Below are 17658 nucleotides of genomic sequence, written 5' to 3'. Positions count from 1 at the left end.
TATTATTTATACCACCAAATGATCGTTAATATTATCATTTTTAGTATGTGAACCCTGCAGGAACTGAACCCACAAACTTGGTGTTGCTAGTGACCTGATCTTACTAACTGAATCACTGATTGAATAGGCTGCATGTTTTAGGGTCTTTCTTAACCATGTATTTGTGTTGTGTCATGTTTTTTTAGGGGCTTTCTTAATCATGTATTTGTGTTGTGTCATGTTGTCTTAGGGGCTTTCTTAATCATGTATTTGTGTTGTGTCATGTTGTTTTAGGGGCTTTCTTAAACATGTATTTGTGTTGTGTCATGTAGTATGTCCTGTTTGCACCACTCCACATAATCCCAGCGGGCAAAATTGGCCAAAGTTAGTTGAAATTAAGTCATTTAAACCAGTTTTGGCAGCTGGGAGGTTCCCTTACAGGAAAGCCTGTTTGTGACAGAGGTCTAACCCGAGCCACAGCCTCTGTCTCTGATTGGTTAGTTTACCCTGGTGTGAGGTCAAAGGTGGGCTAACCACTGGTCGGCAGGGCTAAGCCAATGATAGATCACTTTGGTGTGGTCAGGAATAGAAGGTTTAATAATCAGCTTAGTTAGAGAACAGCACTGTAGAGCAGTCCTCATCAGCAGTTAGTGGAACAACATATACTGTCTGGGTCAAACAACGGCTCTGTGACCAAAGACAGACACACACAAGCAAACGTAGACACAAACACACCGCCAGGTATGCACGCACGCACACAGACACAAACACACCGCCAGGTATGCACGCACACACACGGACACAAACACACCGTCAGGTATGCACGCACGCACACGGACACAAACACACCGCCAGGTATGCACGCACGCACACGGACACAAACACACCGTTAGGTATGCACGCACACACACGGACACAAACACACCGTCAGGTATGCACGCACACACAAGGACACAAACACACCGCCAGGTATGCACGCACACGGACACAAACACACCGCCAGGTATGCACGCACGCACACGGACACAAACACACCGCCAGGTATGCACGCACACGCACGGACACAAACACACCGTCAGGTATGCACGCACACACACACACGGACACAAACACACCACCAGGTATGCACGCACATAGCCACGTGAAGTAGTTTGGGGGTATGGGTGCTGCAAATCTTTTAGCAATTGTTTTTTGGGGGGGGGTGCAGAATTTATGGGGGGGTCCGCGTTGAAGACGTCGATATCGGTCCTCTAATACAGAACTAATAAAGGCCCAGTGCACTACACACACACACAGGTCCAGACACACACACTCCTAACATGATTAGTCTAGATGACTCTAGTGACATGTAGTTCCATGTTAGAGAGTAAAGGAGTCAAAGACTTTAGGATTATGACTTCCCACTGGGCACAGACAGCAGTTCAACGTCTAGTTTTGATTGACATTTGGTTGAGTTGTCAACTAACATGAATTCAACGTGAAATCAACAAAAAATGTCACAATGTCAATGGATTTAGGTTGCAAGTTGGGTAAAAAAAATAAAAAAATCCCTTTGTATATCCAAACAGTTTTCCATGTTAATTCAACATCATCACATTACATTTTTGTTGTTAAAATGAGGTGGAATCACCATTTATTCAATCAGTTTTTGCCCAGTGGGGAGGGTTGATTCCAGGAATCTTCTAACTGGAATTTATGGAAAACTTGGACATTTTGGGGAAGCTACCGGCATTGTGCAACTCTAATTAGGACTTGGATTAAGCCATGCTTGTGATTTGAGGAATGTCAGCCCAGGATTGACTCATTGCTGTGTGCTTATTTAATTTCAATGCATGTTTGTTACAGATGTTTTACTTTTGCTGTCTCTGAACAGGTCATACAGATGTACCTGTATAAATGAGGGGCAAACAAACATGCAAACAAACCAAACAAGACAAGACAAGACTAAACCAACCAACAAACAAGACAAAAACAAACAAACTAGTCAAAACAAGACAAAACAAACAAACTAGTCAAAACAAGACAAAACAAACAAACTAGTCAAAACAAGACAAAACAAACAAACTAGTCAAAACAAGACAAAACAAACAAACTAGTCAAAACAAGACAAAACAAACAAACTAGTCAAAACAAGACAAAACAAACAAACTAGTCAAAACAAGACAAAACAAACAAACTAGTCAAAACAAGACAAAACAAACAAACAAGACAAGACAAGACAAAACAAACAAACTAGTCAAAACAAGACAAAACAAACAAACAAGACAAAACAAGACAAAACAAACAAACTAGTCAAAACAAGACAAAACAAACAAACTAGTCAAAACAAGACAAAACAAACAAACAAGACAAGACAAGACAAAACAAACAAACTAGTCAAAACAAGACAAAACAAACAAACAAGACAAAACAAGACAAAACAAACAAACAAGACAAAACAAGACAAAACAAACAAACAAGACAAGACAAGACAAAACAAACAAACTAGTCAAACAAGACAAAACAAACAAACAAGACAAAACAAGACAAAACAAACAAACAAGACAAGACAAGACTAAACCAACCAACCAAACAAGACAAAACAAACAAACTAGTCAAAACAAGACAAAACAAACAAACTAGACAAGACAAGACTAAACCAACCAACCAAACAAGACAAAACAAACAAACAAACAAGACAAAACTGTCTGACCCAGTGGCGGCCATCTTGGACAGCCATCTTACCTTGACCCTCTCCTTGCAGAGGAAGTATGCGGTAGCGTGCAGGACATCGGCAGCATGTGAGGAGTTGTGGTAGGAGTTGGTGGAGTGGTAGTTAGCCTCGATCCCCTGCAGCCAGGAGCGGAGAGTGGCCTCGGGACAGCTCAGGAACTCACACACCCCGAACCGAGAGAAGATCTTCAGGCCCAGATAGGTCAGAGGCCTGGGAGGAGAGAATTACCAGACAGCATGAAGGTTAGGGCTAACAGAATGGAGGAGTTCAATATCACAGAGTTAAGTACAGTACACTGGGTAACCTCATCTCTCCTGCCATAACCCAGCTTCCAATCCAATCCCTCTGACACTCAACAGGTCATTTATAGTGCACTATTTTTCACCAGGGCCCATATGGATGATCCCCCCCCCCCATGATTTGGGGGATTTCCACGTAATGTAATCCATAGAATGGTACTTTGAAGGAAGGATTGTTGACATATATTTGATATTTGCATATTAAAGACATGTTCAGGTATTTTTGAGACTAAGAAAGTATTTTTTAAACCTGCCACTTTGGGTTGGATGTGTCAATGTGTACTGTACTTCATACATGCGTAATCTATGAGCAAAATTCGTCTTACCTCAATTAGCCACAAAATCCATAGATGAAAATGACTGCTTCTTTTAGCTATTTGTATTTGTATTTATTATGGATCCCCATCAGCTGCTACTCTTCCTGGGGTCCAGCAGAATTAAGGCAGTTATACAATTTTAAAAACATTACAATACATTCATTACAGATTTCACAACACACTAAGTGTGTGCCCTCAGGCCCATAGTCCACTACCACAAATCTACAGAGCAAAATCCATGTGTACGTGTGTGTATAGTGTGTATGTTATCATGTGTTTGTATGCATGTGTCTGTGCCTTTGTTTGTGTCTCTTCACAGTCCCCGCTGTTCCATAAGGTGTATTTTTACCTGCTTTTTAAATCTGATTCTACTGCTTGCATCAGTTGCCTGATGTGGAATAGAGTTCCATGTAGTCATGGCTCTATGTAGTACTGTGAGCCTCCCATAGTCTGTTCTGGACTTGGGGACTGTGAAGAGACCTCTGGTGGTATGTCTTGTGGGGTATTCATGGGTGTCTGAGCTGTGTGCTAGTAGTTTAAACAGACCTCTGGTGGTATGTCTTGTGGGGTATGCATGGGTGTCTGACCTGTGTGCTAGTAGTTTAAACAGACCTCTGGTGGTATGTCTTGTGGGGTATGGATGGGTGTCTGAGCTGTGTGCTAGTAGTTTAAACAGACCTCTGGTGGTATGTCTTGTGGGGTTTGCATGGGTGTCTGAGCTGTGTGCTAGTAGTTTAAACAGACCTCTGGTGGTATGTCTTGTGGGGTATGCATGGGTGTCTGAGCTGTGTGCTAGTAGTTTACACAGACAGCTCGGTACATTCAGCTTGTCAACACTTCTTACAAAAACAAGTAATGATGAAGTCAATCTCTCCTCCACTTTGAGCCATGAGAGATTGACATGCATGTCATTAATGTTAGCTCTCCGTGTACTTTTAAGTACCAGCCGTGCTGCCCTGTTCTGAGCCAACTGCAATTTTCTCAAGTCCCTCTTCGTGGCACCTGACCACACGACTGAACAGTAGTCCAGGTGTGACAAAACTAGGGCCCATAGGATCTGCCTTGTTGATAGTGTTGTTAAGAAGCCAGAGCAGCGCTTTATTATGGACAGACTTCTCCCCATCTTTGGCTACTGTTGTATTAATATGTTGTGACCATGACAGTTTATAATCCAGGGTTACTCCAAGAAGTGTAGTCACCTCAACTTGCTCAATTTCCACATTATTCATTAGGAGATGTAGTTGAGGTTTAGGGTATAGTGAATGATTTGTCCCAAATACAATGCTTTAAGTTTTGGAAATATTTAGGACTAACTTATTCCTTGCTACCCATTCCGAAACTAACTGCAGCTCTTTGTTAAGTGTTTCAGTCGCTGTGGTAGCTGACGTGTATAGTGTTGAGTCATCCGCATACATAGACACACTGGCCTTACTCAAAGCCAGTGGCATGTCGTTAGTAAAGATTGAAAAAAGCAAGGAGCCTAAACTGCTACCCTGGGGAATTCCTGCTTCTACCTGGATTATGTTAAAGAGGCTTCCATCTGTTAGACAAGTAACTCTTTATCCACATTATAGCAGGGGCTGTAAAGCCATAACACACGTTTTTCCAGCAGCAGATCAATAATGTCAAAAGCTGTAAAGTCTAACAAGACAGCCCCTACAAGCTGTATTGCGCCATCTTCCCTACATTTCCCCCCACGTGGGCCAGCCCCCTAGCAATTAGAGTTCCAACCAATGAGCTTCAGCCCCTTACATTTGAGATAACAGGAGAATCTCTTTCAAGCATAATTGAGAAATAATGAATTTATGTTTGAATATGTGTGAAATTTTGGCCTTTATACAGGCCTGCTTTAAAACTCCATAATGTTTCATCTGTAGTTGATACAAAACAAAAATTGGTGTCATGTAATGCTTTACCGCTTGCTCTTTAATATGAGTAGTATTTTGATTTCAGCAACTTATGAATACTAAAAATCGGAATATTGAAAATACATAATATACTCTACAGACATATCAAAGTTCCAGAGTGGGATCTCTGCTACTTTCAGAGATGATTTGTAAGAATTACCAACAGAGTGAATGTGAAAATGGATTCAAAATGGTCGCCCTCTGCCGGTGATTTGCAGGATGTGCAATGACACAAGTAAAAGGAAGGCTGTGATTGGTTACATTGCCTACTATGCCAATTTCTATGTATAAAATGGGCCATAACTTAAAAAATAGCAGAGATTCCACTTTGGAACTTTGATATGCCCGTATTGTATTATTATATTCAACAATATATTGAAACATTTTGCAAATGAAAAACATATTCATGTTTATATTTTTCAATATTCATACATTCATGTAAGAAAATTGTTATTGAAATCAAAATACTAATCATATTACAAAGCAAGTGGTGAAGCTTCACATGACACCGATTGCTTTCTTTGTAGCACCTATAGATAAAACATCATGAAGTCTTAAAGGAGGCCTGGGTAAAGCCAAAAAATGTCACAAATATTCCAACTTCAATTCATTATTTCTCAAATATGCTTTTAGATACATAGGAATTAAATTGATAAAATGGAGTGAAAATCCCCTAAATCATGGTGTTTTTTTTGTCCTGGTTTTGTGAGGAATCACCCATATGGCTCTGGTCGAAAGTAGTGCACTACATATGGAATATGGTCCCATTTAGGATGCACCCATTAGCTTTACACCCTGTGTACAGTACTGAAACAGATGGAGTTTGTAGAATTCTCTCTGTATTTCTGTGGCTCTGGACCTCTCTAAACTAAACCACAGTAGAGATGAATGAGAAAGTCTTTATGACCGGACTCATGGCTTCTGATTCCACCATCTGGGATACTGTTTTCCTCAGTTATTTTGATAAAGCTGGCTAAAGTGAATATTTATAAAAGTGTTACTACAGCATTATAACAGTGTTATAACCTCCCCTCACCATTTCAGACAGGCAGTCTCCAGGTTGAATGTTATTACAGTGTTATAACCTCTCCTCACCGTTTCAGACAGGCAGTCTCCAGGTTGAATGTTATTACAGTGTTATAAGCTCTCCTCACCGTTTCATACAGGCAGTCTCCAGGTTGAATGTTATTACAGTGTTATAACCTCTCCTCACCGTTTCAGACAGGCAGTCTCCAGGTTGAATGTTATTACAGTGTTATAACCTCTCCTCACCGTTTCAGACAGGCAGTCTCCAGGTTGAATGTTATTACAGTGTTATAAGCTCTCCTCACCGTTTCAGACAGGCAGTCTCCAGGTTGAATGTTATTACAGTGTTATAACCTCCCCTCACCGTTTCAGACAGGCAGTCTCCAGGTTGAATGTTATTACAGTGTTATAACCTCTCCTCACCGTTTCAGACAGGCAGTCTCCAGGTTGAAGATGTCAAAGTCCCAGGAGTCTTCATTCTCCATTGTCTGGGCAACGTGAGGAGGGATGTCATTCAACGACAGGGGCATGGCTAGGTGACTTGGGAGGTGGGGCTCTGAGAGGGGGATGGTGCGGGGATAAGGAGAGGGGGACGGTGCGGGGAGAGAGAGGGGGAGATGTGGGGAGAGAGAGGGGGAGATGTGGGGAGAGAGAGGGGGAGATGTGGGGATAAGGAGGGGGAGATGTGGGGAGAGAGGGGGACGGTGCGGGGAGAGAGAGGGGGAGATGTGGGGATAAGGAGAGGTGGAGATGTGGGGAGAGAGAGGGGGAGATGTGGGGAGAGAGAGACAAATCAAAATGGCACTTTACGTGATGATCATCATCATCATCATCTTCATCACTATGCCAGGAGAGCAATACTGTACGTACGCTTCGTAGCAAAGATGTATTCGTTTCCTGATAATCTGCGCAAGCCATCCTGTGAAAGAATGAGAGAGAGAGAGAGAGAGAGAGAGAGAGAGAGAGAGAGAGAGTAATAATTATATCAGTCCATAGTTTCAGATACTGTCAAATCAAATGAATGTCATGAAACTACTACACCCAATCTATAACCATGTACCACTTTAATAGACTACAGCTCAGCATTCAACACCATAGTATCCTCCAATCTCATCATTAAGCTGGAGGCCCTGGGTCTCAACAACGCCCTGTGCAATTGGGTCCTGGACTTTCTGATGGGCCGCCCCCAGGTGGTGAAGGTTGGAAACAACATCTCCACTTTGCTGACCATCAAAACTGGGGCCCCACAAGGGTGCGTGCTCAGCCCCCTCCTGTACTCCCAGTTCACCCATGACTGCATGGCCATGCACGCCTCCAACTCAATCATCAAGTTTGTAGATGACACAACAGTAGTGGGCTTGATTACCAACAACAAAGAGACAGCCTACAGGGAGGAGGTGAGGGCACTCAGAGTGTGGTGTCAGGAAAACATCCTCTCACTCAACGTCAACAAAACAAAGGAGATGATCATGGACTTCAGGAAACAGCAGAGGGAGCACCCCCCCTATCCACATCGAAGGGACAGCAGTGGAGAAGGTGGAAAGATTTAAGTTCCTCGGCGTACACATCACAGACAAACTGAAATGGTCCACCCACACTGACAGTGTGGTGAAGGCGCAACAGAGCCTCTTCAACCTCAGGAGACGGAAGAAATTTGGCTTGTCACCTAAAACCCTGACAAACTTTTACAGATGCACAATCGAGAGCATCCTGTCGGGCTGTATCACCGCCTGGTACGGCACAACGCATCACCGGGGGCAAACTACCTGCCCTCCAAGACACCTACAGCACGCGATGTCACAGGAAGGCCAAAAAGATCAAGGACAACAACCACCCAAGCTACTGGCTGTTCACCCCGCTACCATCCAGAAGGCGAGGTCAGAATAGGTGCATCAAAGCTGGGACCAAGAGAATGAAAAACAGCTTCTATCTCAAAGCCATCAGACTGCTAAACAGCCATCACTAACTCAGAGAGACTGCTACCTACATAGACACTCATATCAATGGCCACTTTAATAAATGGATCACTAGTCACTTTAAACAATGCCACTTTAATAATGTTTATATCTTACATTACTCATATCATAAACTCAGCAACAACAAAAAAGAAACGTCCTCTCACTGTCAACTGAATTTATTTTCAGTAAACTTAACATGTGTAAATATTTGTAAGAACATAACAAGATTCAACAACTGAGACATAAACTGAACAAGTTCCACAGATGTGTGACTAACAGAAATGGAATAATGTGTCCATGAACAAAGTGGGGGTCAAAATCAAAAGTAACAGTCAGTATCTGGTGTGGCCACCAGCTGCATTAAGTACTGCAGTGCATCTCCTCATGGACTACATCAGATTTGCCAGTTCTTGCTGTGAGATGTTACCCCACTCTTCCACCAAGGTACCTGCAAGTTCCCGGACATTTCTGGGGGTAATGGCCCATGCCCTCACCCTCCGATCCAACAGGTCCCAGATGTGCTCAATGGGATTGAGATCCGGGCTCTTCGCTGGCCATGGCAGAACACTGACATTCCTGTCTTGCAGGAAATCACGCACAGAACGAGCAGTATGGCTGGTGGCATTGTCATGCTAGAGGGTCATGGCAGGATGAGCCTGCAGGAAGGGTACCACATGAGGGAGGAGGATGTCTTCCCTGTAACGCACAGTGTTGGGATTGCCTGCAATGACAGCAAGTTCAGTCCGATGATGCTGTGACACACCGCCCCAGACCATGACGGACCCTCCACCTCCAAATCGACCCCTCTCCAGAGTACAGGCCTCGGTGTAACGCTCATTCCTTTGACGATAAACGCAAATCCGACCATCACCCCTGGTGAGACAAAACCACAACTCGTCAGGGAAGAGCAATTTTTGCCAGTCTTGTCTGGTCCAGCGACGGTGGGTTTGTGCCCATAGGCGACGTTGTTGCCGGTGATATCTGGTGGGGACCTGCCTTACAACAGGCCTACAATCCCTCAGTCCAGCCTCTCTCAGCCTATTGTGGAGAGTCTGAGCACTGATGGAGGGATTGTGCGTTCCTGGTGTAACTCGGGCAGTTGTTGTTGCCATCCTGTATCCTGTACCGATCCTGTGCAGGTGTTGTTACACGTGGTCTGCCACTGCGTGGACGATCAGCTGTCCGTCCTGTCTCCCTGTAGCGCTGGCTTGCCTACCGTCTGCAAGCTGTTAGTGTCTTAACGACCGTTCCACAGGTGCATGTTCATTAATTGTTTATGGTTCATTGAACAAGCATGGGAAACAGTGTTTAAACCCTTTACAATGAACATCTGTGAAGATATTTGGATTTTTACGAATTATCTTTGAAAGGCAGGGTCCTGAAAAAGGGACGTTTCTGTTTTTGCTGAGTTTATGTATATAATGTACTTTATATCATATATTGCACCTTGGCTATGCCGCTCGGCCATCCTCATCCATATATTTATATGTACATATTCTTATTTATCCCTTTAGATTTGTGTGTATAAGGTAGTTGTTGGGGAATTGTTAGATTACTTGTTAGATATTACTGCACTGTCGGGACTAGAAGCACAAGCATTTCACTACACTCTCATTAACATCTGCTAACCATGTGTATGTGACCAATAACATCTGCTAACCATGTGTATGTGACCAATAACATCTGCTAACCATGTGTATGTGACCAATAACATCTGCTAACCATGTGTATGTGTAACGATCGTCGTGCAGGAAGGAAGAAGTGGACCAAGGCGCAGCTGGGAGCGAACTCATGTTATTTATTACAGACTGAAATAACACGGTCAAAACAGAGAATAAACGTATCGCTACTGCTCCAACAAAAAGAGACAACAACCCACAAACATCGTGGGGGGAAAAGGAACTTAAATATGATTCCCCAATCAGAGGCAACTAGTGACAGCTGTCTCTGATTGGGAATCGACAGAACCCAACATAGAAATACGCCCCAAAGCAAGGCTATACCAAAAACATAGAAAATAAACTATAGAAATGCCACACCCTGACCAAAATAGAAGAGTTCACCTGGTCAGGGCGTGACAGTACCCCCCCTCCAACGGTGCGTACTCCCGGTGCACCAACCTAAAGTCTATTAGGGGGGACCCGGGTGGGCGCCTCACCCTCGGTGGAGGCTCTGGCCCCGGGCGTGTTTCTCCCCCTGCCTCCACCCTAGCCCTACCCCTCTGGCCCGGACTGGACCACGGTGGAGCGGCATGCTCAGGCTCCGGAGCGGAGCCGCCGACCGGAACAGGACTGGTCACCGGTGGACCGGACACAGGCCGTGCCGGACTGTGGACACGCGCCGTGGGCCTGGTGCGGGGAACAGGGATGGGCCGGACAGGACCGGGGACACGCACCACCAACCTGGTTCGGGGAGCAGAGACGGGCCGGACTGGCCTGGGGACACGCACCACCAACCTGGTGCGGGGAGCAGGGACGGGCCGGACTGGACTGGGGACACGCACCACCGGCTTGGTGCGGGGAGCCGGGATGGGCCGGACAGGACTGTGGACACGCACCACTAACCTGGTGCGGGGAGTAGGGACGGGCTGGACAGGACTGGGGACACGCACCACTAACCTGGTGCGGGGAGCAGGGACAGGCCGGACTGGACTGGGGGCACACACCACTGGCTTGGTGCGGGGAGCAGGGACGGGCCGGACAGGACAGGGGACACGCACCACTAACCTGGTGCGGGGAGCAGGGACGGGCCGGACTGGACTGGGGGCACACACCACTGGCTTGGTGCGGGGAGCAGGGACGGGCCGGACTGGACTGGGGACGCGCACCACTAACCTGGTGCGGGGAGCAGGGATGGGCCGGACAGGACTGGGGACACGCACCACTGGCTTGGGGCGGGGAGCAGCGATGGGCCGGACAGGACTGTGGACACGCACCACTAACCTGGTGCGGGGAGCAGGGACGGGCCGGACAGGACTGGGGACACGCACCACTAACCTGGTGCGGGGAGCAGGGACGGGCCGGACTGGACTGGGGGCACACACCACTGGCTTGGTGCGGGGAGCAGGGACGGGCCGGACTGGACTGGGGACCTGCACCACTAACCTGGTGCGGGGAGCAGGGATGGGCCGGACAGGACTGGGGACACGCACCACTGGCTTGGTGCGGGGAGCAGGGATGGGCCGGACAGGACTGGGGACACGCACCACTAACCTGGTGCGGGGAGCAGGGACGGGCCGGACAGGACTGGGGACACGCACCACTAACCTGGTGTGGGGAGCAGGGACGGGCCGGACTGGACTGTGACCGCACACCGGCGACACAGTGCGCATAAGCGGCGCCGGATATCCTGGACCGAGGAGGCGCACTGGAGGTCTGGAGTGCACAGCTGACATCACCCGTTCTGGCTCAACACCCACCTTAGCCTGGCAAGTGTGGAGCGCTGGCACAGAACGCACTGGGCTGTGTAGCCGTACCGGAGACACAGTGCGCGTCCTCGGCGCAGGATACATCGGACCGAGAAGGGGCACCGGAGGCCAGGAGCGCTGAGCCGGCACAACACGTCCTCGCTGAACACTCCCCCTAGCCCGGCAAATGTGGGGCGCTGGCACAGAGCGCACTGGGCTGTGCAGGCGCACTGGCGATACCGTGCGCACCTCTGCCACCCAAGGCTCTTCCTCCACGCTGTCCCTACGCAGGTCCTCCAGGACCTGCCACATCTCTGCCTCCTCCTTCGCCGTTATCCCCCACGAGAGCAATGGTCTGGGCTCTTCCTCTGCCCTTCCGGACCACCCCATTAGCCCCCCCAAAAATTTTTCTTGGGGGTGTCTTCCGGGCCTCCTCGACCGCCGCCTGCGACTCCTTCCACCGGCTGGCATCACCTCCTCGACCTGGGAATCCTTCCGCCAGGGTCCTTTCCCCGACATGATCTCCTCCCAGGTCCAGAACTCCTTTCCCTCGCGAGCCCCTCGCGAGCCCATCTCTCGCGCTCCTTTTCCTCCCGCTGCTTGGTCCTGGTTTGGTGGGTTGTTCTGTAACGATCGTCGTGCAGGAAGGAAGAAGTGGACCAAGGCGCAGCTGGGAGCGAACTCATGTTATTTATTACAGACTGAAATAACACGGTCAAAACAGAGAATAAACGTATCGCTACTGCTCCAACAAAAAGAGACAACAACCCACAAACATCGTGGGGGGAAAAGGAACTTAAATATGATTCCCCAATCAGAGGCAACTAGTGACAGCTGTCTCTGATTGGGAATCGACAGAACCCAACATAGAAATACGCCCCAAAGCAAGGCTATACCAAAAACATAGAAAATAAACTATAGAAATGCCACACCCTGACCAAAATAGAAGAGTTCACCTGGTCAGGGCGTGACAGTATGTGACCAATAACATCTGCTAACCATGTGTATGTACCAATAACATCTGCTAACCATGTGTATGTGACCAATAACATCTGCTAACCATGTGTATGTGACCAATAACATCTGCTAACCATGTGTATGTACCAATAACATCTGCTAACCATGTGTATGTGACCAATAACATCTGCTAACCATGTGTATGTGACCAATAACATCTGCTAACCATGTGTATGTGACCAATAACATCTGCTAACCATGTGTATGTGACCAATAACATCTGCTAACCATGTGTATGTGACCAATAACATATGTTAACCATGTGTATGTGACCAATAACATCTGTTAACCATGTGTATGTGACCAATAACATCTGCTAACCATGTGTATGTGACCAATAACATCTGCTAACCATGTGTATGTGACCAATAACATCTGCTAACCATGTGTATGTGACCAATAACATCTGCTAACCATGTGTATGTGACCAATAACATCTGTTAACCATGTGTATGTGACCAATAACATCTGTTAACCATGTGTATGTGACCAATAACATCTGCTAACCATGTGTATGTAACCAATAACACCTGCTAACCATGTGTATGTGACCAATAACATCTGCTAACCATGTGACCAATAACATCTGCTAACCATGTGTATGTGACCAATAACCTCTACTAACCATGTGTATGTGACCAATAACATCTGCTAACCATGTGTATGTGACCAATAACCTCTACTAGCCATGTGTATGTGACCAATAACATCTGCTAACCATGTGTATGTAACCAATAACATCTGCTAACCATGTGTATGTGACCAATAACATCTGCTAACCATGTATGTGACCAATAACATCTGCTAACCATGTGTATGTGACCAATAACATCTGCTAACCATGTGTATGTGACCAATAACATCTGCTAACCATGTGTATGTGACCAATAACATCTGCTAACCATGTGTATGTGACCAATAACATCTGTTAACCATGTGTATGTGACCAATAACATCTGCTAACCATGTGTATGTGACCAATAACATCTGCTAACCATGTGTATGTGACCAATAACATCTGCTAACCATGTGTATGTGACCAATAACATCTGCTAACCATGTGTATGTGACCAATAACATCTGTTAACCATGTGTATGTGACCAATAACATCTGTTAACCATGTGTATGTGACCAATAACATCTGCTAACCATGTGTATGCGACCAATAACATCTGCTAACCATGTGTATGTGACCAATAACATCTGCTAACCATGTGACCAATAACATCTGCTAACCATGTGTATGTGACCAATAACATCTGCTAACCATGTGTATGTGACCAATAACATCTGCTAACCATGTGTATGTGACCAATAACATCTGTTAACCATGTGTATGTGACCAATAACATCTGTTAACCATGTGTATGTGACCAATAACATCTGCTAACCATGTGTATGTAACCAATAACACCTGCTAACCATGTGTATGTGACCAATAACATCTGCTAACCATGTGACCAATAACATCTGCTAACCATGTGTATGTGACCAATAACCTCTACTAACCATGTGTATGTGACCAATAACATCTGCTAACCATGTGTATGTGACCAATAACCTCTACTAGCCATGTGTATGTGACCAATAACATCTGCTAACCATGTGTATGTACCAATAACATCTGCTAACCATGTGTATGTGACCAATAACATCTGCTAACCATGTGTATGTGACCAATAACATCTGCTAACCATGTGTATGTGACCAATAACATCTGCTAACCATGTGTATGTGACCAATAACATCTGCTAACCATGTGTATGTGACCAATAACATCTGTTAACCATGTGTATGTGACCAATAACATCTGTTAACCATGTGTATGTGACCAATAACATCTGCTAACCATGTGTATGTGACCAATAACATCTGCTAACCATGTGTATGTGACCAATAACATCTGCTAACCATGTGTATGTGACCAATAACATCTGCTAACCATGTGTATGTGACCAATAACATCTGTTAACCATGTGTATGTGACCAATAACATCTGTTAACCATGTGTATGTGACCAATAACATCTGCTAACCATGTGTATGCAACCAATAACACCTGCTAACCATGTGTATGTGACCAATAACATCTGCTAACCATGTGACCAATAACATCTGCTAACCATGTGTATGTGACCAATAACCTCTACTAACCATGTGTATGTGACCAATAACATCTGCTAACCATGTGTATGTGACCAATAACCTCTACTAACCATGTGTATGTGACCAATAACATCTGTTAACCATGTGTATGTGACCAATAACATCTGTTAACCATGTGACCAATAACATCTGTTAACCATGTGTATGTGACCAATAACATCTGTTAACCATGTGACCAATAACATCTGTTAACCATGTGTATGTGACCAATAACATCTGTTAACCATGTGTATGTGACCAATAACCTCTACTAACCATGTGTATGTGACCAATAACATCTGCTAACCATGTGTATGTGACCAATAACATCTGTTAACCATGTGTATGTGACCAATAACATCTGTTAACCATGTGTATGTGACCAATAACATCTGTTAACCATGTGTATGTGACCAATAACATCTGCTAACCATGTGTATGTGACCAATAACATCTGTTAACCATGTGTATGTGACCAATAACATCTGTTAACCATGTGTATGTGACCAATAACATCTGCTAACCATGTGTATGTAACCAATAACACCTGCTAACTATGTGTATGTGACCAATAACATCTGCTAACCATGTGACCAATAACATCTGCTAACCATGTGTATGTGACCAATAACATCTGTTAACCATGTGTATGTGACCAATAACATCTGTTAACCATGTGTATGTGACCAATAACATCTGCTAACCATGTGTATGTAACCAATATTACCTGCTAACCATGTGTATGTGACCAATAACATCTGCTAACCATGTGTATGTGACCAATAACATCTGCCAACCATGTGTATGTGACCAATAACATCTGCTAACCATGTGTATGTGACCAATAACATCTGCTAACCATGTGTATGTGACCAATAACATCTACTAGCCATGTGTATGTGACCAATAACATCTGCTAACCATGTGTATGTACCAATAACATCTGCTAACCATGTGTATGTGACCAATAACATCTGCTAACCATGTGTATGTGACCAATAACATCTGCTAACCATGTGTATGTGACCAATAACATCTGCTAACCATGTGTATGTGACCAATAACATCTGCTAACCATGTGTATGTGACCAATAACATCTGTTAACCATGTGTATGTGACCAATAACATCTGTTAACCATGTGTATGTGACCAATAACATCTGCTAACCATGTGTATGTGACCAATAACATCTGCTAACCATGTGTATGTGACCAATAACATCTGCTAACCATGTGTATGTGACCAATAACATCTGCTAACCATGTGTATGTGACCAATAACATCTGTTAACCATGTGTATGTGACCAATAACATCTGTTAACCATGTGTATGTGACCAATAACATCTGCTAACCATGTGTATGTGACCAATAACATCTGCTAACCATGTGTATGTGACCAATAACATCTGCTAACCATGTGACCAATAACATCTGCTAACCATGTGTATGTGACCAATAACATCTACTAACCATGTGTATGTGACCAATAACATCTGCTAACCATGTGTATGTGACCAATAACATCTGTTAACCATGTGTATGTACCAATAACATCTGCTAACCATGTGTATGTGACCAATAACATCTGTTAACCATGTGTATGTGACCAATAACATCTGCTAACCATGTGTATGTGACCAATAACATCTGCTAACCATGTGTATGTGACCATTAACATCTGCTGACCATGTGTATGTGACCAATAACATCTGTTAACCATGTGTATGTGACCAATAACATCTGCTAACCATGTGTATGTGACCAATAACATCTGCTAACCATGTGTATGTGACCAATAACATCTGCTAACCCTGTGTATGTGACCAATAACATCTGCTAACCATGTGTATGTGACCAATAACATGTGATTTGATTTAGACGTTTCCTCATCCGTCTTCTTCCTCCACCAGACAGACATGTAATGAATTACGACTAACCCCCTTGTTCCTCCACCAGACAGACATGTAATGAATTACAACTAACCCCCTTGTTCCTCCACCAGACAGACATGTAATGAATTACAACTAACCCCCTTGTTCCTCCACCAGACAGACATGTAATGAATTACAACTAACCCCCTTGTTCCTCCACCAGACAGACATGTAATGAATTACAACTAACCCCCTTGTTCCTCCACCAGACAGACATGTAATGAATTACAACTAACCCCCTTGTTCCTCCACCAGACAGACATGTAATGAATTACAACTAACCCCCTTGTTCCTCCACCAGACAGACATGTAATGAATTACAACTAACCCCCTTGTTCCTCCACCAGACAGACATGTAATGAATTACAACTAACCCCCTTGTTCCTCCACCAGACAGACATGTAATGAATTACAACTAACCCCCTTGTTCCTCCACCAGACAGACATGTAATGAATTACAACTAACCCCCTTGTTCCTCCACCAGACAGACATGTAATGAATTACAACTAACCCCCTTGTTCCTCCACCAGACAGACATGTAATGAATTACAACTAACCCCCTTGTTCCTCCACCATGATCTTGTTACAGACTTCATTCATGATTCAGAGAAGGCCTTCCTAATGTTGCAGCCCCAAGCTAAGTCTGTGTAATCAAAGTCAAATCTGGTTTGGAGAATGATCACCATCATATTTGTGAACCGTACAGTGGTGTCAAACCAGACACTATAAAACAGATCAATCCAATTGGACCATGTCTATGTGCCACGCAAGTCAATGAATGAATCTCTCCCAAAGCCCTTATGACTGTTCCTGTTGTCGTCGCCACAGCACGCTAGTGATGCTACAGCACGCTAGTGATGCTGCAGCACGTTGTGAATGGGTATTGACCAAGGCAGCTATAGCGTGTGTAGTGTGTGTGTGTGTGTGTATGTGTGTGTGTGTGTGTGTGTGTTCCTG

The 17658-nt window shown here is 44.9% G+C and overlaps 1 protein-coding gene across 1 annotated transcript in view; it reads right to left on the bottom strand.

The window, feature by feature from the left end:
- LOC106591626 (high affinity cAMP-specific and IBMX-insensitive 3',5'-cyclic phosphodiesterase 8A) overlaps positions 1–17658 on the bottom strand; it is a 238099-nt gene that overhangs the window by 12357 nt on the left and 208084 nt on the right. Inside the window, 3 exon segments of the mRNA XM_045708820.1 lie at positions 2704–2902; positions 6665–6797; positions 7112–7160. Coding sequence (XP_045564776.1) covers positions 2704–2902; positions 6665–6797; positions 7112–7160 — 381 coding nt within the window.

Source organism: Salmo salar, chromosome ssa26 (assembly GCF_905237065.1).
Source record: "Salmo salar chromosome ssa26, Ssal_v3.1, whole genome shotgun sequence".
Taxonomy (NCBI): domain Eukaryota; kingdom Metazoa; phylum Chordata; class Actinopteri; order Salmoniformes; family Salmonidae; genus Salmo; species Salmo salar.
Note: the sequence above shows the minus strand (reverse complement) of the source record. Positions and strands in the feature narration are given on the sequence as shown.